Genomic DNA, 26671 nt, shown 5'->3' with positions numbered 1-26671 from the left:
TGTTCAAAGGTCTTTGAAAAATCGAGGGGGAAAATGGCTAGCAATCTGATAGTAAAATCAGCAAAAGATACGGACAGCTCACAGAAGAGGAAATGAAAATGGCCCTTAAGCATATGAAAAGATACTCAGCATCATAATAATAAGAGATAGGCTAATTAAAACTTCACTGAAATATGACTTCTCACCTATGTTTATCAAATTTCCCAAAGTTCGACAATGCACTCTGTTGATGAGACTGTAGAGAAACAGGCATCCTCTTACAGTGCAGGTGGCAATGCAAAATAAAAGAAATGTGGAAGGAATTTTGTCATAATCTAGAAAAAGTATATGTGTGTTTCTCTTTGACCCAGCAATCCTGCTTCTGTGAATTCCTCCCAAAGCCACAGTGGTAACAATATGGACTGACATTTGCACAAGATTTTTCATTATGACATTATTTGCAATAGCAAAAAATCAGAAATACCCAAATGTTTGCAAATGCATGATTCATTAAATAAACAAAAGCATGTCCACACAGTAGAATACTATGAAGCATTTAAAAAATGAGAAAAATATCTAAAGAAATTGTAGTGTCTATAATTTCTTTGCTAATATGGAATGTTCTTCTGTCTATTACTATGTGAAAAAGCAAAGTATAGAAAAATATGGACAGTATGTTACCTTTTGTGTAAAAAAGAAGGGATCTAAATATACAAACATGCTTTTTTTAAAGAAACAAATATATTGCATGGGATGGAGAAGACAGAAATGAAAGGTATATATTATAAGTATACTTTGCTATATTTAAATTTTGAAAAATATGCCTTACATTTAGCAAATTAAATAAAAAGGAAAAAACAATCCCTAAAAACTGAAAACAAACCAAAATGAATAACCTGACTGTGAAACAAATTGGTTGCGTAGCCATTCAGGAAAAAGAATTACTTCAAGTGACATTAGAATACACATTTTGATTATACATTTTTAGTGCAATATATTCTAGCAAAAAAATAGAGCAATGAAGACATCTTAAACTTTAATAGTCAAACTGTTAGTAATCGCTGTGATCTGAATGTTTTTGTCCCTATCCCCCCAACTCTGTTCCCCACAGCAAATTCCTGTGTTGAAACCTAATCATCAGTGTGATAGTATTAGGTGGTGGGGCCTTTGGGAGGTGAAGTGCTCATGAATGGGATTAGCATCCATATAAAAGTGGCCCCAGAGGCTGGGCGTGTGGCTCACACCTGTAATCCCAGCACTTTGGGAGGCCAAGGCAGGTTGATCGCTTGACCTCGGGAGTTTGAGACCATCCTGGGCAACATGGAGAAAACCCCATCTCTACAAAAAATTACGAAAATTAGCCAGATCGTGTGCACCTGTAGTCCCAGGTACTCGGGAGGCTGAGATGGGAGGATCGCTTGAGCCCAGGAGGCAGAGGTTGCTGTGAGCAGAGATTATGCAGCAGCATTCCTGCCTGGGCAACAAAGCCAGACTCTGTCACAAAAAATAAAAAGAGGCCCCAGAGAGCTGCCTCACATCTTCTGCCATGTGAGAGACCCAGCAAGAAGTCAGCAGTCCATCCTCGAAGAAGGCCGTGACTCACCAGAACCCAACCATGCTGGCATCCTGTTATCAGACTTCCCAGCCTCCAGAACTGTGAGAAATCCATTTCTATTATTTATTTATAAGGCTTCCAGTCTATTTTGTTATTAGCAGCTTGATGGGACTAAGACAATAATATTGATATTATCATTTTAAAACTATATGATAATAAAAATAATTATATCAGTGTTAAGAATCAAGATTTTTCATTTAAAGGAGGGAGGAATACATATACAATATTAAAAGTAAAAATTCTGTAATGTTAAATTTGAATCAGAAATATTAGTATAAACATATGGGCTTTTTTTTTTCCAAAAATATGTATTTCCTAACTCTATTCAGAGAAAAGGCTGAGAAATAATGATAACCTGGTGGCAGTGAGCACTCCTAGGGCCCAGATTGTAGTCTCTAGATATCATTCCCCACTAAAAACAAAGGGGTCCTGGAGGAATGACTGCTTCCAAATTAGGAACACAAGATACTCAACATAAACCTGGAACTATTTGTTTGTCATAAAGCAAGGAAGCTATCAAAGGCTAAAGGGTTAAGCCAGAAGGGCGAAAGAGCTCATACAATGCAGCCTCTTGACTAAATATGGACAACATGTGCAAGAAAAAGTATAAGGAATGCAATTGAATAAAAATCCTAAATATGTTATTACAAATGTGTATTATATATTATGGACTTACATAAAAAACCATAAGTTTATAATTATGTTCAGAATCCTGTATTCCCCCAAAAATGTCCCTAACTACTTGTTTGTCACCCTTGGAAGTATCTAGGACACTAACTCCTGACTCTGAAAATTAGCAATGAAAAAGAAATATTTAAGCATTTATTCAGATTTCCCAATACTAAGTACATCTCACCATAATCAAAATGCCAAAATTGTTGAAAGATTTTCTTTGCAGAAGAATCCCAGCTAATAAATTTTTTAAATGGCCTTCAAAAATGACCATTGTGCAACCCCTAATGAAATAATTAATTCGGTCAAACATCATCAGTGAAAGAAATGATGAAATGAAAGATTGATAGGGGAACTTTACAATGGAGACGTCAGTTTGTCTCCTTAGCATTACTAAAGACAATCAGATATTTAGGATGAAGAAGACAGAGATGAAAGCTATATAACTATACTTTGTTATGTTAAATTTAGAAAAGTACACATTTTTCCAAATTTTTGTGTATGACACAATTTGAAGCACATGTGCTTCCTTTAAGGCATTTTTATTAGTTTCATAGGGCCGCCATTTAACAGATTACCGTAAACTTGGTGGCTTTACAACAAATTTGTTCTCTTACTGTTCTGGAGACCAGAAGTCTGAAATCAAGGTGTCAGCAGAGTTGCTTCTTTCCAGAGGCTGTGAGAGAGAATCTGTTCCATCTTCCTCTGTCCTAGCTTCTCTTGGCTGCCAGCAATCCTGGGTGTTTCTTAGCTTATAAACACATGGCTCCAATTTCTGCCTCTGCCTTCACATTGCTTTCTCTGGCTCTTCTCTTCCGTTTATGTCTTCTCCTTTATAAGAACATTTGTCATCAGATGTAGAGCCTATATGGATAATCTAGGATAATCTCACAACAACGTCTTAAACTTAATTACATGTACAAAGACACTGTATCCAACTAAGATTGCATCAAAAGGTTCCAGATGGACATACAATTTCCCTCGATATATAAGTGAGGGCCCTGCAGAACTCACTTATATGAAAGGTCTGCCCTCCATATATGCAGGTTCCGTATCCCACAAATACCGTATTTATCTGGGTTTAGTTGAAAGAAAGCTCTGTGTAAGTGAACCCATGCAGTTCAAACCCTGTTGTTCAAGGGTCAGCTGTCTGTTTTAGGGAGCCACCATTCAACCTACCAGAGTACTCCTCCCCGAAAATGTTGAACCTGAATCTAACTAAGCCTCCAGCTGCACTGTCCAATATGATAAACATTAGTCACATTGAAATTTAATTCATTTAAATTTTAATTAAAATTTTGTAACTTAGTCATACTAGCCACATTTCAAGAGTTCAGTATCTGTGTGTAGCTAGTGGCTGCTGTATTAGATAGCTCATATACGGAAGATTTCCATTTCCATCATCACGGAAAATCCTGTTGGAAAGCACTGCTGTAGAAGTTACTCTTCATAAACAAGATATTTGGGGGATGGAGGAATAAGTTAAATCATTTCACAAGAAAGTAAACAGAGAAATCCAGCACATGGGACCAACTACAGGAACATCAACTTGGTTTCTGCAATAACCCAATGGCATGGAAAAAATAAAAAGCAAAAAGGAAAAAGAGTACGGTTCAGTACATTTAACGAGACTTAAGAGAACACCAAATTTAATGTACATGCATTTTTACAACCTGATTCAAATAAATCATCTAGGAAAGACAGACATTTTTAAGGCATTTGGGAAAATTTGTTTATGGAGTAAGTATTAGATGATACCAAGGAATAATTGTTAATTTTTAGGTGAAATAATGGCATAATAAAACATTCATGATATTTTGATATGCCTTTGGAAGTATGTAGGGGGATTTACTTTCAAAATGCTTGGTGAAAAATTAATAGAAAAATATATTTAAAATATGACAGAATCTTGATTTTATTTATTTATTTATTTATTTATTTATTTATTTATTTATTTAGAGACAAAGCCTTGCTTTGTTGCCCAGGCTGGAGTGCAATGGCACAATCTTGGCTCACTGCAACCTCCACCTTCCAGGTTCAAGCAATTCTCGTGCCTCAGCCTCCCAAGTAGCTGGGATTACAGGCATGTGCCACCACACCTTGCTAATTTTTGTATTTTTAGTAGAGATGGGGTTTCACCATGTTGGCCAGGCTGGTCTCGAACTCCTGACCTCAAGTGATCTGCCCACCTTTGCCTCCCAAAGTGCTGGGATTACAGGCATGAGCCTCCGTGCCCAGCCTGAATCTTGATAATTAATTAATACAGAAATGAAAGGTATATGGGAGCTCATTGTGCTATTATCCTACTTTTGGGTATCTGAAAGTTTTCATTGTATCAAATTTTTTTTTTTTTTTTTTGAGACAGAGTCTTGCACTGTTGCCCAGGCTTGAGTGCAGTGGTGCTATCACTGCTCACTGCAAGCTCCGCCTCCTGGTTTCACACCATTCTCCTGCCTCAGCCTCCTGAGTAGCTGGGACTACAGGCATCCACACCACGCTCAGCTAATTTTTTGTATTTTTAGTAGAGATGAGGTTTCACCATGTTAGCCAGGATGGTCTTGATCTCCTGACCTCGTGATCTGCCCACCTCGGCCTCCCAAAGTCCTGGGATTACAGGCGTGAGCCACCGCGCCTGGCCACATCAATTTTTAAAATGTGATCAAGTTTAAATTATTTATAATCTAACATAAATTAAAGAAACATTAATGTTGAAGACAAACAGCTCAACAGAATTCAAGAATTCAACTCCTACCATTTAGTAAATGTTAACTGTCAGGCAAAGTGTGTAGCCTCTCTAATCTCAGCTTCCTCTTCTCTAAAGTTGAGACTTGTGTACATTATGAGAACTGTTATATAATCATGAGAAAATATATCACTAATATTATTATTGATGTCAGTTCATCTTTTTAGATAGATGAGATACTGGACAGGATGGGCTCTTGTGTATAGCAAACTTTTCTATTTTGAGGCATTTGAAGGCAGTCTTAATTACAGAATTTTGTTTTTAAACCAGTTTTATTTTTAGCTCATGGATCCAATTGCTTCTTACCATCTCCAATGATACACCTGTATGGACAACCATCACCTTCTCTCACCTGGCTTGTTGTAGTAACCCCCTAACTGTTCTCCACAGTTTTCTCTCACCCAGAAATGCCCACTTCACTCTGTTCTCAACAAAGCAGTCAGAGAGCCCTTTACCACGTAAGTCAGAGCCTATCACTTCACTGCTCGCAGCCTCTAGTTTGCTTCCCACCTCACTGAGAGTAAAAACTGAACTCTACCATGGACCTCAAGGCCCTGCTTGCCCTAAGTCCCTGCTTCCTCTCTGGCCTCCTCCAACTTCTCACTCCCTCACACTGGCCTTGCTGTTTTTAGCACATGCCTGCCTCAGGGGCTTTATATCTGCTGTCTCTCTACCTGGAACACTCTTCTCCTGTTATCTATATAGTTTAACTCGTTTCTTCTTCTTCAAGCCTTTTATTTTATATTTTCAGTAGTGCCTTTCCTTTAAATAAATTTAGTGCCTTTAAATAAATTTAATTTATTTAAATTTTAATTAATTAAAATATTGTACCTTAGTCATACTACTCACACACTTCAAGAGTTCAGTATCCATGTGTAGCTAGTAGCTGCTGTGTTTAATAATATATATTTAATAATGTAAACTCCCTTCAAAAACTCCTACTACCTCTTCCTGTTTCACTTTCCCCTATACTACTTACTAAAAACATATTTTTTCATAAAGTACCAATTTGTAGGCCAGCCTTTGATGTTGATAATACAAATCATTCTTATTCATCCATAAATACATCCTGTAAAGACTAGACAGCTTGTTTTACATCTATTACAAGTTTCTGCATTCATCATTCAAAAAATTTTGGAAGTGTTTTGGTTGCTTGAGAAGGAGTGTGTTTGCTTAAGTAATTTAAATATTTTCCCAGCAATTATATTCTGTTAATTTGTTATAATAACTGCTTTTAGATAATGCATTTATAAGAGAATTATATATAACTAAATTTATAAATAATGAATCTAAATTTGTTAGTTTATAAAAGGTATAAATAGTATAATCAGCATTTTTGCCTTTTCTTTTTGTGTTTTCTTTTTAAATTGAGATATAGGCGGGGCATGGTGGCTCATGCCTATAATCCCAGCACTTTTGGAGGCCGAGGCAGGTGGATCACCTGAGGTCAGGAGTTCGAGACCAGCCTGGCCAATATGGCGAAACCCCTTCTCTACTAAAAGTACAAAAATCAGCCAGGCATGGTGACAGGCACCTGTAATCCCAGCTACACAGGAGGCTGAGGCAGGAGAATCACCTGAACCTGGGCAGTGGAGGTTGCAGTGAGCTCAGATCACGCCACTGCACTCCAGCCTGGGCGACAAGAGCAAGACTCTGTCTCAAAAAAAAAAAACAAGGGTAAATTGAGGTATAATTTACATAAAGTGAAATGCTCAGATCTTAGAAAACAGAAGAATATTCTCTATTCTCTTAATGAATGTATGTCAAGTTACAGAACATTTCTAGCACCCAAGGATGTTCCTTCATACTTTTTCCCATTCATAGGTAAAAGCCTGATCTAGAATTGCTTACAAATGGAATTATATAGTATATAGTAAACCCTTTTTTCTGTCCAACTTCTTTCACTAAGGATGATAATTTTAAGATTCATCCCTGCTGTTGGCTATTTTTGTAGTTTATTTCTTGTTATTGCTGATTTATCTTCTGTTGTGTGCATAAACCATAGTTTGATTATCCATTCTCCTGGTGATAAACAGCTGAATTATGTCTACTTTCTGCTATGATGAATAAAGCTGCTACTGAACACTCTTCATGAATTTTTGGTAAACATATGTTGTCATTTCTTTTCTCAATTCACCTGAGGTGAATCACTGGGTCCTAACATCAGTGAAAGTCTAGTTTTGAAAGAACTCCTAGACCTTTTCCAAAAGGGATTATGCCATTTTATACTTCCACCAGCAGTGTATGAATGTTCTGGATGCTCCATATCCTTTCCAACATTTGTTTTTGTCATTCTTTTACACTTTAGTAAGGCCCTCTCATTGTAGTTTTAATTTGCATTTCCCTGATGATGTATGATACATTTTTCATTTGCCTATTAGGCATTTCTAGTTATTATTTATTTTTTCATTGAATTATAATTAATTGTTTATATCTCCCTTGATAGTCAGAGACTATTTTTTTCTAGTATATAGTATAATGTCAGTAAAATATTGAATAAATTAATCTGTCAACCAAATATTAGCAGGAAGAACACTCTTGATGCATTCAAGGAGCCTGTAATCTAGTTATGGAAGCAGAAGGTGTAGAATAAATCATAAAAGTTTTTTACTTGGTTTTGTTTTCTACAAAGTGACATGTAACAATTTCATATTAATAGAAAATTTACTGGATGTATGAGTTGAAGAGGAGACAAAGAGTTGTTAAGGTCATTGTGGAGCTGTTTATGAATAAGTTAAGTCCTTATGCCAGAGAAAACTAGAGTTCAATATTTGATTAATGGGACATGAGTAATATTAGGAAAAGCAGTTGATTTAAAGAGACCAAATAAAAGTTCAGTGAACAATAATTTGAAGAAAATTGTCATAACTGAGTTGACAAAGGGGTCATGAGAAATCAAGTTCACAAGAAAAAAAATGCCCGTTGGTACAGGGTATTTAATGTTTTCAAAAACATTTTTATTCACTACAACTTGTAGTTGTTAGGAAATTTTTTATATTTTTTAAGTTTTTAAAATGTTCTTGGGGAGGGTGAGAAACTACCTATTGAGTATTATGTTCACTATTTGCATGATGTGTTCACTAAAAGCTCAAACTTCAGCATTATGCAGTATACCCATGTATACTCAAACCTGTACATGTACCCCCTGAATCGAAAATTAAGTTAAATTTATTTTTTAATTATCTTAAAAATTTAGAAAATGCAAATAGCATATAAGGTGTAAAGGCTACCTCTAATTCCACTCTCTAGATGCAACCACTTAGGAATTTTTTGTGTATTCTTCCAGACATTTTCTATGTATATGCAAGGATATATATCATATAAATATTTATATGTATAGTACCCTCACCCTTACATACATCAGCTTACTTCTTTTTAGTATAGGAATAGTATGACCCTATGTTTTACAGCTGCATAATACTTTTCTCTATTCCCCTGTTAATGCATATTTAGACTGTTTCCCACCTTTCACTATTATAATAGCACTTTGTGTGTTTTTCTTTTTAATACCTGGGATCCTTTAATTATAATAAAGAAATTTATTCCATTTACATTTATTTTCATAACATAAATTTGGTCAACTTTTTTTTGTTACTTTCTTTTTTACTGCTACGTCTTTTTTATTTTCTGCTATATGGTTAAGAGTTTATTTTGTGTATTTCTCTCCTGCTGAAAATTTGGGTTTTAGTGGTTTCTTTGTAATTATATTTAATATATTCAAACTTCTGTTTCTTGATGTATCAATTTTAGACAGTAACTACTGATGCCTGCTTTGTGAAGTGAGAAAATGAAGAAGGGTGAAAATAAAGATAGGGTACTCTCTCCTAAATTACTTCCTTATTAACTTGTGATTTTCATTAGTGTTTTTTTATATTTTATATTATCAGTTTATAATATTTACATTTTTTCTATAATTATTGTTCCCACAGATATTTAGTCTTAGTTTTATATTTAAATGAATGTATTGCTTACCTCCAGACCTGCTATTCCACAGCTTCACCATTATCTTCGTCCATGTTTGCTGCTATAACAAAACCCTGAGACAGGATAATTTGTAAAGAACAGAAATTTATTTTCTCATAGTTCAAGAGACCGAGAAGTCTAAGATCAAGGTGCCGGCAGGTTCAGTGTCTGGTGAGGCCGTGTTGCCCATAGATGGTGCTGCCTAGATTGCCTCATTTGGCAGAAGAACAGAACAATGGAAGAGCAACGAGGGACCTTAGCTAGTGCTCTGTAGCCCGTTTATAAGATGTTAATCTTTTCACGATGGCTTAGTCACTTCCCAAAAGGCTCCACCTCTTAATACTACCACAATGGAGACTGTATTTCAACACATGAATTTTGGGAGACATTACGGCCGTAGCAACCATGTTGAATTCTTCATTTTGATGCAGTTCTTAGTTTGCTGTTTTCCATTATTAATAAGTTTTTCAAGACGGGTCAATAAGTACCATATTCCCTCTGTGTTTCCAAATGTTTGAGAGTGTTTTTCTTTTATCTTTATTTATGTTAGAGACCAGCATGAGTTTGCCTGCATTTGTCAATTACTTGATTTTCCTCCTTCTTGAGACAGCACTTAGGCTTACTATATGCAATAAGCTCTAACATTTTCTTTTACTGTGTTTAAGTATGACCATTAAATTTATATTATCTTCTACGGAAGTTTTTTTTTATTTTCTTTAAAAAAAATCTGTACTAAAACATAGTATTAAATAACATGGGCATAGTGATTTAAGGTTACCAGCAGCTTCAATTCTACATGATCTCTCAAAATACCCTTTTGCCAGATTTGCTGGGTACTCTGACCTGGGGGCTTGTTTTCTATGGTTTTCTGTTTTGGGAGAGCTAGTCTGAGATCAGCCTACTTCTTAGTGAAGTCATCTAGATTATTGGTCCTATTTTGATGAGTCTGGGTTATATAACTCTGCTAATTCTGCCTATCAGATACAAAGCAGGTTCATGCTTCTCTCTTCTCACTACTTCACCTCCATGAAGTGTTTTTTTTTGTTTGTTTGTTTGTTTGTTTGTTTTTTAAGGTAGGAGACCTGCTCAGGGGAAATATCTCTGTTCTGTCTCTGCCTCTCCTCCATTCTGAAGCTGGATCCCCACAAAGAATTACCCTACAACTCCGGGGTCCTATTCCTATCCTTAGAGTATATTAAAGTTTATTGACTGTACCCCTCTAGACTCCCTCCTTATTTTCAGTGAAATGTATACATGGCTGGGCATGCAGCCATATATCGACTGCACTCCACCTTTGGGGCTGAGTCCAAGTTTCATAGCAAGGCATGAGATTATGGTCGTTTTCTAATTCCACTGTAGATGGAATTTTCTTCCCAATTTCTCAAGTGTTTGTTCATACAGAGTTTCAGGGAGGGAAGTAGAGTCACTTACTTGACTTCATCATTTATTATCATCTCTTATTAGAGATCCTCAATCTGACAGATATGACAGAAATACTCTTTAAGGAAGATTATTCCAGAGCCTTTTAAGGTATATATTAAAGTGGGATGAGGTGACATGCCAAAAACTCTCAGAATAATCTAGGCCAGTACAGTCCAGTAGAACGCTCTGCAATGATGGAATTAGTCTCTATTTGTGTTGTCCAATATAGTAGTTACTAGCCACATGTAGTTACTGAGCACTTGAAATGTGGTTTGTGAAACTGAGAAATTGATTTGATATGAATTATTTCAAATTTAATTTTATAGGGCCACACTCAGCTAGTGGCCATTATATTGGACGGTGCAGATCTGGGCAATATAAAAGCCTGAACATTAGACTATGATGAAAGAAATGGAAATAAAAGAGGATACCCAAGAGGTGTTGTGGAGAAAAGAAGCAGCAATGTTCCCATAGAGGAAAAGAGAAAGAGGAGATTTAAACAATTCAAAGGCAGTTTGCTCAGAAGAATTGGGAAACTGGTAGTACTGTCAAATAAAAAAGGATATCTTTTGAAAAATAAATATTTTGACAGGTTGAGTTCCCAGTGGTAAGGAAAACTCTAAGTGGAAATGACTATAAACAATTAAAATTCTCACATGAATTGGGGGTGGGGGTGAGGGTCAGAGCTACCGAAAAAAAAAAAAAATTTCCTTGACGCTTCCGTCTTGGTCTCTTCTGCCACCGTACACTCCTTTTCAGAGATTACCTTGTCCTCCTCAACATGGAGGGACCCTGATATATGACATAATAATGATTGTTCAGAGAAATTACTATTTTACCTGTTGAATGATTAGTATGAAATTAGTTACTGAAACACTCACTGGTGCAGAGTATCAAAGAGAAACGGTTGTGTTTCAGAAAGGAAAAATATAAGATAAAATATTGCTTGGCATACACATAGTACTTTTCGTCTCAGATTCTGCACGTACTCAGCAAGTTTAATTAATGAGAAAACCTCTAAGAAAGAGAAGTGATGAAATAAGGAACACAGATACCAGTGTTCTATTTCTGTGATTTTTAAAAATCAAGCTTAGTATTTTCCTCTTCCATTAATACACAAGTGTAGCCCCATGAGGCAGCCATGAGATATTCATCTTTCTGCTGAATGATTTCTCTTGAAGGCATCTCACTTATGAGGGATAGCAACCACACAGAATCCTACCCCCTAACTTTATTGATGTCCTTTGCTCTATTTGCAATGGAAATCCATCCCTATCATCAGGGTGCAGCAAGCATTCTCTGATAATCGAGTCTGCACTGTCTCTGGAAAGATTGTTTTGTTGCAGAATGGAGCAAGTTATCTTCTTTATCAAAAATTACTCAAAACAAACATCCATGAATCTAGGACTAACATGCATTGAAAGGGAATAGGCAAGGCCCCTTAACGGGTACCCTACTGTGTAATCTTCCTTTCATCTTAATTCAGAATCCCTTGGAAATTCAAGTTGCCATATGCAAAAATATAAATTCTTCTAATTACTTATGTGTAGGGCACAGGTTTGGCCTAATCAAAAGAGATATGCAATAATATATCCTGGCATTTATTTTCATCTGTTGTAACTTGAGGATAGGTGCTGGGGTTTGGTTTTGGTTTTGGTTTTGGTCTCATGCCTTCTTATTCTTTTTTGTTTTGTTTTTTGCTTTTTGCTTCCCAATTGAAATTGCCCAATTTCTTTTCTCCTCCTTACTCAAAAAAAAAAAAAAAAAAATGCTGTTCTGCCAAAAGAGAAAAATACCTCAGAAAATCCTGCCTTCTAAAGATTTTTACAAAGGATTTGATGTTTTGCAAAATAAAACTAGCTTCCATGTGCAAAACAGCTGTTTTTGTTTGAATGGGGGAAGATACTGATGGGTTTCAGTTGTTGTTTTTTAACTGGTCCAGGCCTCCCGTATGTCTCCAGTCATATACAGATCACTCACTTTTAGCCCACAGCCCTCTTATATTCTCTGGGCCCAGGACATCAAGTTTGTCCCATCTTTTCTTGACTTTCTTTAGCCACCCGAGCCAGCATTGTCTTATCTCTCCTCTTGTACACAGTGCCCCTTCTTTGTCCAGTGACAAGGTTTACACTCTTTTCTCCTTAGTGCTGAAGACCTCACACCATCAAGATCACCATTGTCCAGTAAGAGGCTATAGTGACCTTTCCATTTTAATACATTACTGAGAATTTAGGAGAGCTGATCTAACACTTTCCAGATTAAATGTCAAATTCTCAAAATTCAGATGGATTTGGAATCCACCTAAGTATATTTTTCTGCTTCCATTCCCAGTAGACTGCACAGTGGCACTGATTAGCACTAGCATTTTGTAATATCACTTAAGGCTTTAGCACTGTGGAGTTCTGCCAGTAATGGTGTTTAATTCACTTATATGTGCCAATTCATCTCTGTCAGGAACCTATTAATTTCTTCACTATTTTACTCTGTCCCTAGCCCCTATATAATGAGACACAATAATCCCCATTTGTATAACCAAAAAACTTAGAGTCTCTTATAAATTATCCCTGATCCCACTGCTTTTAGTGACCAGAAAGCCTCTGTATTTCTTTTTCATATTTAAATCAATTTTCACAAGTTCTTTAGAAGAATACACAGGAACTCTAGGGCACTAAATTACTGAAGTCATGGAAAAACTACAGGATTTTGATGGGTTTGTTAACATGCATCCCTGTCCCAAGAAAGGCTTCTATAATATCAAACCAAAGATGCACTGTTCCCACAAGCACATGCCATCTGTGGGGAGGGAATGTGAATGAAAATCAGCCTCTGAAGCTACTATCAGCCTAGTCATCAGTGGGCAAGATATCAAAATACCCATAGCATTGCTATCAAAGTAAAGACCCTGTAACAAATAAAGATCAGATATATAAAATTAATCTTCTTATGCTGTTGGCATTTCTGCATGCTGTGATCTTGAGTAAACAGGAGAATGACAGCTAAGAGACGAGGAAGAGTTAACATAAATTCAAGAGAGTATTTCATTGTATTATCATATGAAACTCACATACATCTTTGCTACCTGTACTATATTTTTCAGGATTGGAGCAAAACATCAGGAGCTAAGGGAAAAGCAGGCAAGAGGTCTTCTTGATTATGCTACTGGTGCAATTGGATCAGTGTACGATATGGATGATGATGAAACGGACCCCAATTATGCCAGAGTGAACCACTTTCAGGAGCCATGCACATCAGCAAATGTCTTTAGATCTCCATCTCCCCCTCGAGCTGGACCATTTGGTTACCCTCGGGATGGCCGTCCACTGTCTCCAGAAAGAGACCACTTAGAGGGTCTCTATGCCAAAGTCAACAAGCCATACCATCCACTGGCTCCAGCTGACAGGTAATAAACTTAGTGAAAGATAAATGTAGCTTTAATTCAGTATGTTTCAAATCATCTCTACTGCTGAAACCGATAAAAAATACCTCCTTCAATCAATTAAAACTGAAATGACTCAGTACCGTAGACAAGTGCCATCCTTTGACCGACCTGTAAGATATCCACCATCAAAAATAAAACAATAGCCAATTGTAAGATGGCATGAATGAATAGTAGTAGCAGAGTTCATGATGCAACAGGGAGCCATTTTTGAAGGAATATTGTGACAGACATCTCATGATGAAAACTTTGAACGAATATTGTCCTTTCTCCTAAGAGACCAATTGTAAAAGATTTATTCAGGAAGATGGCATGGCACATGGAGGTGGAGAGTCAGAAAAGAGAAAATGATAGCTTCCAAGTAGGTGTAATTGAAGTGGGAATTATAGATAGCTGCAGAGGAGCAGAGGCCTTTGAAAAGTAAGATGGGGACTTTGTACTCAAGGGAAAGGTGACCCCGTATAGATATTCATGGATGATCAGAGGTAGAAAAAGAGATAATCTTGGCAATAGGAGTTTGATGAAGTAGAGAAAGATAAGAGGTGACAAGGCCACAGATCTTTAGGTTTAGCAGCTAAGGAGAGAGATAATAGGACCATCTGTCAGTACAATTGAAGTAGGTAGAGAACAAGATGATTCCAACCCCACCTCCTGCCAAAAGTAAAATGCTTCATGTCTTGAAAGACTGATGTAAGAGAGTTTTAGTCAATATACATTGTTAGGTGACCCTTGGAATTACACATGCAAGGAATGAGTTGACTGATCTTGGACTAATCTGACTAGCTTGACGTCTGGAGGGAGGTGCTGGGGAAGAATGGTAGCAGGCACAGACAGCTCTCATTCTGTATGAAGAAAAGACTTGTTTTCCGGACTTCTTAGGGTTCTGACAACCACCCAGTCCCTATTAGTAACCAACCTTTGTGTGATGGCATGATATATTGCATATGTTTACCATTTACATTTCCCCAGCTGGGTGATATTATGCACTTTCAATTAGGTTGGGGAGAGGAAGGGAAATCATGGCATTTTTATGCAGACTGTAAAGTGTAGCTTCAAAAGACTGATTACCTTTCAGAGCCTTTCCAATAACCAAGTGGGAAGGAAGGAGCAATTTTTAATCCTTACTGTCAGGCTTCCAGGTTGATAATATTAAAGAAAGATGGTCAAGTTTTTCTTTGGGACAAAATGAAAATATAAATTTTTATGACTGTGATATAGCCATAATAACTAAACTGCTAATTCAAAGAATTGATTAAGAGTTGGATTTTTCTCCCCAGCCTTCAGAGAGGATTGAATTTTATCGTATAAATAATAACACCAGGCATGAGTCTCTTCTGGCCCAAACCATAGTCAATCTTACCTTCCCTAAATTAGATAGGTCTTCATAACAATCCTCTCTGCATATTCCACAGCTAGAATCCCAACACAGAGGGACTGTTTATAGGAACCTCCTAAGCCAGTATTTTCCAATACTAATTCCATGGAAATAAATATGAGGCATTTTATAAAAAAGGATTCACATGTCAAATACATATGGGAAATTCTAGGAATTCTAGGGTAAGCCACAAGGAACAGGTTTTCTTTTCTTTTTCTTTTTTTTTTTTTTTTTTTTTTTGAGATGGAGTCTCACTCTGTCGACCAGGCTGGAGTGCAGTGGTACGATCGCGGCTAACTGCAACCTCTGCCTCCTAGGTTCAAACGATTCTCCTGCCTAAGCCTCCCGAGTGAGTAGCTGGGATTACAGATGCCTGCAACCACGGCTGGCTAATTTTTAGTAGAGACGGGGTTTCACTGTCTTAACCAGCCTGGTCTTGAACTCCTGACCTCGTGATCCACCCACCTCGGCATCCCAAAGTGCTGGGATTTGAGGCGTGAGCCACCGGGCCTGGGAAGAACAGGGTTTCTTATTGCAGTCTTCTTATGCCCAATATGCTGACATGCATTCTGAGTTTCTAAGAGGACCATCCAACAACCAGCATGCATCATCCCCCAAATTTTTGTCGCCTAAAGCATATGTTTCCCCTAGATCTTTGGAACACTATTTAGGAAACTCTACTAACTAATCTATGTCGATGTGACCAGAAAACAAATTCTTATGATAACTGCAGCCATTATAAAATGATATAAAAAACATTATTGACTGTCCAGTCCAGACATACGTGTAAAAGAGTGTTACTTTTGGCTCTGACCCCTTTATATTAAAAGTGATCTAAAGCTGCTTTCAGTAGAGTTTACACTGCTGCCCTATTTTTGGATAGCAGATCAAAATGTGACTCTTTATACTCAGAATTATCTTTATCCTGCTCTTTTCTTTAATTATACTTAAAGACTGCCCTGCTCCTTGTTCTTCAAGTCTTCAAGCAAGCCAATTTTGTCCTGGCACATAGTAAGCATTCACTAATGTTAGCTATTATCATCATCATTTTTACTATTATTATTATTATTACTCTCCTTTTTCAATGAAATTCTGAACTTCCCTGATATGCCTGTGCCCAGATAAGTCTAAGAAGAGTTGCTATGGCAGTTTCCCTAATAGTATCCGTAAGCAGGAACCTACAGGTTCTAAACTTACCATATGTACTGTTAGAGGGCAATGCCATTCATCCATTCATCTTTTCATTCCTTCACTCATTTAGTAAGTATGTATTTGACACCTAATGTGTTCTAACTACTGTAGAAAGCTTTAGGGAAGATAGACGATTAAGAAACAGTCCCAGGCCAGAAGAGGTCATAATCTAGTGAATAGAGGACCAACACATGTAGAAATGGATCATTGCAATGTCTTGTAAATAGAAGGAAAAGAAGTTTTTCCTTTCTAACTCTGCCTAAGCTAGTCAGGAAAGTCCTCCAAACAGAGGTGATATTTGAACTGGCTCTAGAAGGCTTAGTAAGACAGGAGCAATTGCAGTAGAGGAATTGTTTTCTTTGCAGAATAATTAAGCACACACAAGAGCAACGTGGCCTGAAAGAGCAGGCCTGTTAGGGGAGCTCAGAAGCACCCAGACATGGAGCATGGGTGGGAAGGAAAGTGATAGGAAAAGGGGCTGCAAAGCAGGCTGGGGTCAGTTTGTGATTTAATGGATTGTATCTTAGGCTGCTACTTATTGATTGGTAGTGGCTGTCCAGAAATCTGTGTTAATGAAGGTTCTGAGGCAAGGCACAGTATAATCCCAGCACTTTGGGAGTCCGGGGTAAGGGGGAATCACTTGAGGCCAGGAGTTGGAGACCAGCCTGAGCAATATAGCAAGACCCCATCTCTACAAAATATTTTTCTTTTTTTTTTTTGAGTCTCATTCTGTCACCCAGGCTGGAGTGCAGTGGCATGATGTCAGCTCACTGCAACCTCTGCCTCCTGGGTTCAAGCAATTCTCATGTCTCCACCTCCCAAGTAGCTGGGACTACAGGCACAAGCCACCAACCCGACTAATTTTTTGTATTTTTAGTAGAGAGAGTTTTGCCACATTGACCAGGCTGGTCTCAAACTCCTGACTTCAGGTGATCTGCCCCCCTTGGCTTCCCAAAATGCTGGGATTACAGGCATAAGCCACCATACCTGGCCTCTACAAAAGTTTTTTTTTTTTTTTTTTTTTTTTAACTATCCAGGTGTGGTGGTATGCACCTGTAGTCCAACGTACTCAGGAGGCTGAGGTGGGAGGATGGCTTGAGCCCAGAATTCCAAGGCTGTAGTGATCTGTTGATTGTACCACTGTACTCCACCCTGGGTGACAGAGAAAGATCCTGTCCAAAAGAAAAAAGAATGGTTCTGAAGTTATGCCTGAATAGGGGTATTTTTCCTGGACTCCAGAATGATGAGTGGTAGCAAGTGTGTAGGGGGTTTTGATGTATTTGCCAATCCCATAGACAATGGGAGCCACTAAAGCGTCATAATTGGGGAATGAGCTGATGGATTTGTGTTTTGGGAAAATAGCTCTTCCAACTTGATGGCAGACAAAGAAGAAGATGGTTAGACTAAGAGACAAAGTAAGAGATGATTACAGTAGCAAATGAGGACAGGAGCTTGAAATAAGAGAGTGGCGTTAGAGTCAGGAGAGTATAAGAAGCAGCCCAAAACTTTAGCTTAAAACAAAGACAAAGATGTTTAGCAGATATCACAGACATGAGGCTTTCAAATGCTTCAGAGAGCTCAGTGGAATAAGGACTAAAAAGAGGGCTTTAGATTTGGCCACTAAAAGGTCATCAGTTAATTTAGAGAGAACAGTTTTAGTAGCTAAGTAGGACCAGAGGGAGAATTATAATGAGAAGAGAATTGATTAAGAGGTGAGAACTTAAGGAGTGAGCTCTTGGTGACAAAGAGAGAGCAGAGTTATAGAATGCAAAAGTTGCAGCTTTGAAGTTCCTTCTGTGACAGTATTTCAGAGCTAACAAGAGAATTCAGAGACTGTCTAGAGTGACCTTCTCATATGATTACTGCAGAAACTGGGGCCCAGAGAAGATGAGTGACTTGCCCAAGGTCACACAGCATGGAATCAGGACTTTATCCTCGATCTCTCTGTTCTACAGTCTTCTTTTCCCTACCCCACACTATGATATAGACCCACACTCTCATTTCCTGCTTGAGGAATGTATTAGTCCGTTCTCACACTGCTATAATGAGATACCTGTGACTGGGTAATTTACAAAGAAAAGAGGTTTAATTGGCTCACAGTTCTGCAGGCTGTCCAGGAAGCATGATGCTGGCATCAGCTCAGCTTCTCGGGAGGTGTCCACAAACTTTCAATCATGGCAGAAGGCAAAGGGGAAGCAGGCAGGTCTTTACATGGCAGGAGCAGGAGCAAGACAGAGAGGAGGGAGGTTCTACACATTTCTAAACGGCCAGATCTCAGGAGAACTCACTCACCATTACAAAAACAGTACCAATGGGGAAATCCACCCCCATGATCCATGATCCAATCATCTCCCACCAGGCCCCACTTCCAACATTGGGGATTACAATTTGACATGAAATTTAGGCAGGGACACAGATCCAAACCATATTAAGGAAATTAGTACCTGGATAAGTAAAGAAGCATCCATCTGGGCTCCCAACATATAATGGCAGATTAAATCATGGGTTTGGGGATGAAGCTGATATGGGTCCAGTCCACTTCCAAATACTCCTGCTTAAGCTGCATGATTTATCCAAGATGCTATTTTTTATTTTCATGCATATAATTCAACAGATACTTATTGAGTATCTGCTAAGGGCCAGGGCCTGAGTTCAGTACTGGACTCACCAGGGAACTGGGAGAAAGATGATTACGCTGCCTCCATTATGGAGATTAGGATCCAATGGCAATACAAAGACCTAAACATGCAGTGAGAACACAGTGTGGAAAGTGCAACTGAAGAGTAAGTGCAGGGTACTGGCTGGGGCCAGGCAGCAAGGGTGAAAACAGAGGGGAGAGGAAGCATGATGTGTTAGGGGGACTGAAAGACTCTCAGTAAAATAGAAACCTGCTGGGAGGGGTAAATGGAAAGAGAGAACATGGGATGGCCTCAGAGCTGACCAAAGGCAGATGAGAGAGGTTGGCCGGCCTTGATGAGGAGTTTGGACTCCATCCTGAGGGAGGTGGGGCAGGGTTTGGGTTGGGGAAGAGCTCACTGAGGGGAAGAGCTCACTGAGGGTTTTGACGTGAGATATAATCCTGGAATTCAATAGGCTGTTTAATAGCATGGGCGGTTTATCCTCACCTACTTATTTGTAAAAGGGAAGATTATAATAATATAGCCTTGCATCCTGTGATGGTTAAATATGATTTTACATTTTGCATTTTTTTTCTATCTCCATATGAAACATACCCTATTTGTCCATATATCTCTGTTTCATAGGAACAGATCATGTGTATGTGGTCCATAGTAGCTTTCTAATAGAGGCGACTTCAGTCTCATACCTACTTGCTTCTCAAAGGTTGGCCCTGAACCTTCAGTGCATCTTAGAAAAAAAAAAATGCCTTATAAAAGATTCATCTATAAATGACAGTGGTTTAAAAAAAAATTTCTACCACCAGGACAGAGACACGTGACTGGATTTTCACAATGCTGGTTCTTCCAGGATTTGAACATAGCATGGGCTAAATCCTGCCCTCAGAGCCTGACAATTACTCAGGTTTACAATGTGTTAGTTTTCCACCACAATGCCAGCATTGAAAAGATTCCCACTGTGTATGAACATGAAAACTTTATGTCTGGATGAGGACAAAACAGTCCCAAATAGGGGGCTAGAAGGTACGTGTGGCACACAACACAAACGCAGTTTTGCATCAGTTTGTGTGACAATTTGACATTCATTTCTATAGGTTGCCAAATGGGTTTGATTGCACACACTATCAGTTAAAAAGAAAAAAAGAAAATGCTTTTGGGTGTTAACCTCTAAAAATATGGGCATTTGTTTCTAACGGATATATACTAATTTACCCTACTAATATATTATATATAAGACATATACCAAATAGAGAAATTAATTTTAAAATGAGACTTTAACAAATTGTAACATGAGTAGTGGTTCTGCTATTTTCTTCCTCCCTCAAATAGGGTTTATACAGCCCATTTTGGAGACCACTGGTCTCAGCTTCAGGCTTCATGGTGGTAGGGACCTATCCTGCTTTTGCTCACCCTGTCTCCTCAGTTCCCAGGGCAGTCTGTCCTCAATAAATATTTTTGGAATAATGAATGAATGGTTTAACAGAATCTTTTTTTTTTTTTTCTTGAGATGGAGCTTCACTCTTGTTGCCCAGGCTGGAGTGCAGTGGCACGATCTTGGCTCACTGAAACCTCCACCTCCTGGGTTCAAGCGATTCCCTTGCCTCAGCCTCCCAAGTAGCTGGGATTACACATGTGTACCACCACACCCAGCTAATTTTTTGTATTTTTAGCAGAGATGGGGTTTCACCATGTTGGCCAGGCTGGTCTGGAACTCCTGACCTCGTGATCTGCCCACCTTGGCCTCCCAAAGTGCTAGGATTATGGGTGTGAGCCACTGCACCGGGCTGATTTAACAGTATCTTAAAGTTGGCTAGCACCTTCAGTGGTCAAGCCTCACGTCCCACTCATCAGAGGCATCTTCTCCACGAACTGCCTCATGAATATCACCTAACTCACATTGGCATACTTCAGTGACAAAATTCATGAGGCATCCTTTTTCTTTCAGATCACTCTAGTTGATGTAGAAATGCCCACTTTTTACCCACCCAAACACTGTCTCCGTGTAGCTTTTACCAGGGATCTTGGGTTGAGCTACCTGGAAACAGCATCTAAACCTCATTCACAGCCTTCTAGATATTTAAAGTGACTGCTATGACCACCTTCACTAACAAACATTTATGAACTCTAAACATATGCCAGGCTCTGTGCTCAGCACTGGCCTTAAGAAGGATGTAGAAAACACAGGAAATGACCTTGAGAAGTTTCTTGTATAATCATTTCTTCAGCATAAACTCCCCCAGCTGTTCTAGCCCCTTCTTAAATTATAATTCACACCTTCGGCCCTCTTGGCAGCCATTTGGGGAATATGTACACTAAGGTCTATTGAATTTGTGATTGCTTTGTTGGGCATGGCATGCAGAACTGGGTACCATATTTCAGATATGGTCAGAAAATCACAGAAATCAGTGGGACTCTGGGTATCCTTTGATTTTAATCCTTTACACTTATTAATGAGGCCTAAGCTTTTACGTCCATTGTCATTATTAGCTTATATTGCACTTTTTAACTAAATGTCTGTTTTTTTGCACTTAAGTTGCTATCAAACAAGATTCCCCAATAAACTTACAAAATCCTATATTGGTACAATAACTTTTTAAAATGTGGGATAGTCTCTTTATCCAAGTTGAATATTTACTTGTTAGGTTTAGCCCATTGTTGTAGCCAATAAAGATATTTTAAAGTATTGATTTTTGTACTCCAATGTATTTGTTATTCCCTAGATTGTACCATCCTCATATTTAATCATTGTGGGCTCCTCCATGTCATTGATAAGATCATTGATCAATGTCAAATACAATCCCAGCATCTCATCACTTGAGACCTCCATTAATCAACACTCTTTGGGATCTTCAGTTAGCTATTAATCTAGTCTGCTATTATCTAGTCTGCATTTTCCAGTTCATCTTTACTTATCTTAGTGATAAGTAAAGATTCACCATGTTTGTGAAAATCCTTTGATTTACCATTCTGGTAACCCTAACAAGAAAAGGAATTACGGTTGAGCGCTGTGGCTCAAGCCCGTAATCGCAGCACTTTGGGAGGCCGAGGTGGGCAGATCACTTGAGGTCAGGAGTTTGAGACCAGCCTGACCAACATGGAGAAACCCCATCTCTACTAAAAATACAAAATTAGCTGGGCGTGGTGGCCCATGCCTGTAATCCTAGCTACTTGGGAGGCTGAGGCAGGAGAATCGCTTGAACCCGGGAGGCACAGGTTGCGGTCAGCCAAGATTGTGCCACTGCACTCCAGCCTGGGTGACAAGTGGGGAACTATTTGCTCTTGATGAATCTTAGAGACCGCTTTTTTTTTTTTTTTTTTTGGAGACAGGGTTTCCCTCTTGTTGCGCAGGCTGGAATGCAGTGGCGCGATCTCAGCTCACTGCTACCTCCACTTCCCAGGTTCAAGCGATTCTCCTGCCTCAGCCTCCCGAGTAGCTGGGATTACAGGTGCCTGCCACCATGCCCGGCTAATTTTTTGTATTTTTAGTAGAGACAGGGTTTCATCATGTTGGCCAGGCTGGTCTCGAACTCCTGACCTCAGGTGATCCGCCCGCCTAGGCCTCCCAAAGCGCTGGGATTACAGGCATGAGCCACTGCACCTTGGCCCCCTTTATTTTTCCTCTTTCTAATATTAATAAATAATGTGCCCATTTAGACTTAATTATGCAAAATAACACTTTCTGTGAGCTGATGTAATACCAGGCACTTAGAGACACTTAGTATTTGCTTACTAAATACTTAGTGACTGATATATGGCAGCTGTAAAATTAAAGTGGCAAACAGCGCACAGCTCCTGATTGCTCCAGTTAAGCAGCTTTGGTTTTCCAGCATGTATCCACTAATTTTGCAGGAATCCTTTACTGAGCATCTGTTGTGTTCCAGAGGTCACACAAGTTTAGAAGCAATCTGACTCTCAAGGAACTCAGTCTGATAGCCAAAACTATCTCCTAAACAAATAATTACAATATAATATGTTCCATTAGAATAGAGGTGTATACGAGATATGTTGTAAAAATCGTGAAATTGTAAGTGCATTCAGTGTGAGAAAGACCTGAGACTATAGATTTATCTTTCCAGGGCCTTGGTTCAAATATATTAATTTTTCAAAGCCTGATTTCTCACTGTAAAATGAGGACATGAGTATACCTTCTCTTGTCTGGTTTATTCGTGGATTAAATGAAATCATTTCAGTGTTTGGCTCAATAAATGTCAAGTATATTTAGGAAGATTATTGGACTATATATTATCAGACTGTATTACATATTATTGGTATATATAGAGAGAAGATTATTGAACTAAATATAACTATTGAGGAAGGTTATTGGTTGTATCTAGCTGTTGACCATTTAAAATAATAGGTTTGGGAACCTGTTAGAGTCCATCTGTTCCAGGGTCCCATGTTTAATGGTTAATTCCTAGCTCCAGCCTCAACTCCTGCCAGTGTATTGCAATCATCAGAAAGAAAAAGTAGAAACAGAAAAGCAAGTGAGGAGATGAAAGGCAAGAGAACTTAAAAAATGTAAGTGCAGATTCTTTTTTTTTTTTTTTTTGTGGTGGAGTCTTGCACGGTCGCCTGGGCTGGAGTGCAATGACACGATCTTGGCTCACTGCAACCTCCGCCTCCCTGGTTCAAGCAATTCTCCTGCCTCAGCTGGGATTACAGGCGCCTGCCACCATGCCCGACTAATTTTTTGTATTTTTAGTAGAGACAGGGTTTCACTGTTGGCCAGGCTGGTCTCGAACTCCTGACCTCAGGTGATCTGCCCACCTCGGCCTCCCAAAGTGCTAGGATTACAGGCATGAGCCACTGCACTCAGCCCAACAGTGCAGATTCCGTTAGATCAGTCATATCATCTGCCTAAGTGAAGAGAGCATTCATTACACACTGAGCTATTTTGGCAATTGTTTGTTACAAACCATAACTCATTAGATGTCCCTAAGCTCATCATCGGAACTAAGGCAATATCCTACCATGTCACTTGATTGTCCATTTGGTTCTGAGTCAGGCTTAACAATCATCCACAGAACGGACTAGTCCAATTTCTGTGGGTCCCAGAACTGTCAATAACAACAGTGTCAAGTCAGATCCTGTTTGACTGTAAACAACAGAAAACTCAGCTGATACACGTGTCTCGCCCATTAAGGAATTTAGATGGTCTCTTTTCCTCTTCCTCTCTTGCCTTTCCCAGTGGCAAAGCCTCTTCTTCATGTTGCATCATGATTCCAAGATGGCCGTAGCCACTCTAAGTTTCATGTCCACCTTCCAGGGAGAAAGGAGAACGGGGCAAATGGCCAATGGAATGTGCTAGTCAAGTTCATCCCTTTGAAAAGATTCCCCAGAAGACCCCAACAACTTCTCATTGGCAAAACATGTATTAAAAGATTTACTCTAGTTGCAAAAAGGTGTTGAAAATAGAACTTCAACTTTCCAGTAAACAAAGTCAAGAGAGAATTGAGTAGTGAGTGGCTTTTAGGGAGCCACTCTATGGAATCCACCACAAGTAGATTACCTTTAGATGTCTTTTCTCTTTTTTTTTTTCACTTCCCTTTAATAATGCAAAAGTTATAGATTCATAGTATATAGTACTTTCATCAAATATATTCTTATTAACTCCCTGTGAGAGGCTGTCCTTATTATGTAGACCCTCTTTTATAGCTCAGGCAGAAATATTTCAGCCTGAACAACTTCTTGTTTTACGTTTTTTATTTTTAATTTTTGTGAGTATGTAATAGGCATATATATATTTATGGGGTGCATGAGATATTTTGATACAGGCATGCAATGTGTAATAATCACATCACGGAAAACGGGATCTCCATCCCTTAAGCATTTATCCTTTGTGTTGCAAACAATCCAATTATACTCTTTTATGTATTTTTAAATGTACAATTAAATTCATATTGACTAGAGTCACCCTGTTGTGCTATCAAATACTAGGTCTTGCTTATTCTTTCTAACTATTTTTTTGTACCCATTAACCATCCCCACCTCTCTTCCACCGCTCTGTCTAAATAACTCCTAGAGGCAACTGGGGGACATGCATTCCTAATTTTCATGACCGCTGAAAAAGCATGTGCTTTGGGAATTCTAAAATAAGGGCAATGAGGGATAGAAAAATCATTAACAGGAAGCTTTGTAGCTGTGTGAACAGCTGGATGTGAACATATCTTGTATCACTGGGGCAATGTAGGATAGTTGATATCTCTTTGTCACAACAGTTTGTTAATTTCAGAGATTCAGCATTTCATTGAGCCACAGCATTGTCATGTACAGCTCATACCTCTGTTGGTGTTTGTACCTAGTCTCTTTCTCTCTAGTGAGTTTTCCAGTTAATTTTAGTTTAGTTTAATAGCATTTTGGCGCTCACCTCTGACTCATGACTTCGTGTGGCTGTGTGTAGGGACTTGAACAGTGAATACAGTAGATTACTTAGAGATTTGTTTTTAGTTTTTACAAAGGAACAAAAGTGATCACATTTCAATGTGGGAATCCCAGTGATAAATGCCATTTCCATAGAGAGTTAACTCATCAATTGAACAAAGCAATCAGATTTTTTTTTCTTAGAACATATTACCATCAATTTTTAAGTGACTTTTAAACAATAATGAGAAATCTCTTAATGAAAGAATCTCTGTGACTAGATAAATGCTAATAGTAACTGATATACCATTAACTCTACTTTCCTCCATCCCATCTCTTTAAAACTTGATGTTCTCATTAATTTTTTTTCCCGTCGTCTGAGAGCCCTTCCCTTGGGACTATACTAGTTATATCTGCCTAAATTGTCAGTGTCCAGGGGTGACAGATGTAGACAATCTTCTCCTTTATTATGCATGAGCTAGGCAAAGAGGGTTTGTACTCAGTGACCATCCATTCTCAAGGCCCCTTCCCCCTATCCTCAACCACTGGGGGTAAATGGGCATGTTTGAGGAATGTTTGCCAAAGGGTTACCTTGATTTATTAAAGCTGTCATTTAAGCATTTAAGCATTGACCGGGATGCTTTTCAAACAAATGACCTGATCCTTAGGATATATTCATCTAACTAATTCTGTTTACTAAGAAAAGGTTGGAAGGGATATACAGAATTTCTTCATTTTGACATAGAATAACACAAAGAGAATGGCACAGAATCCAGAGTTTCTTACCCGCCAGAGAGATGCAGCTGACAATCTGGAATAATAACAGTGATATGCTATCATAAGGGTGAGCCAGGGATGCTTGAATGCAGATCTGGCTCCTTGAAGGAATCCATATTATGACCTAAAGAAGAACTAGAAACAGTGTGTGTAAGGGCATGCACAAAGGCCCACAGAGAAAACATGGTACATTTAGGAAACCACGTATATTAGAAGAGCTGGAGTGTAGAGTGTAAGTCAGGGCCAGCTGGAGGCAAGAGATGAAAGTTAGCACAGGCCATGTTGTTAAAGGCCAGATAATCTAAGATAAAACATTTAGACTTTAGCCCAAGGCAACGGGGAATGCTTAAAGTAGGGTTGGTATGTTCAGATGTGTGCTTTAGAAAGATGACAGAAATCCTGTGGAGTAGGAATCTATTTCACCAGTGAAAAACTAGAGGCTCTGAGAAATTATGAAACTTACCTATGGTGACACAGATAATAAGTCGGCAGAGCTAAGGTT

General features: G+C 38.6%; 1 protein-coding gene across 1 annotated transcript in view; it reads left to right on the top strand.

Annotated features, from left to right (window-relative positions):
• Nucleotides 1–26671, top strand: part of PARD3B (par-3 family cell polarity regulator beta) — a 1040345-nt gene that overhangs the window by 838845 nt on the left and 174829 nt on the right. The window contains exon 20 of the mRNA XM_032754819.2: nt 13492–13794. Within this exon, the coding sequence (XP_032610710.1) occupies nt 13492–13794 (303 nt within the window). The remainder of the gene's footprint in view (nt 1–13491; nt 13795–26671) is intronic.

The sequence above is a fragment of the Hylobates moloch genome, unplaced genomic scaffold (genome assembly GCF_009828535.3).
Source record: "Hylobates moloch isolate HMO894 unplaced genomic scaffold, HMol_V3 SCAFFOLD_1, whole genome shotgun sequence".
Lineage (NCBI taxonomy): Eukaryota > Metazoa > Chordata > Mammalia > Primates > Hylobatidae > Hylobates > Hylobates moloch.
The sequence above is the reverse complement of the archived record's forward strand: the minus strand, read 5'-3'. Positions and strand labels throughout refer to the sequence as shown.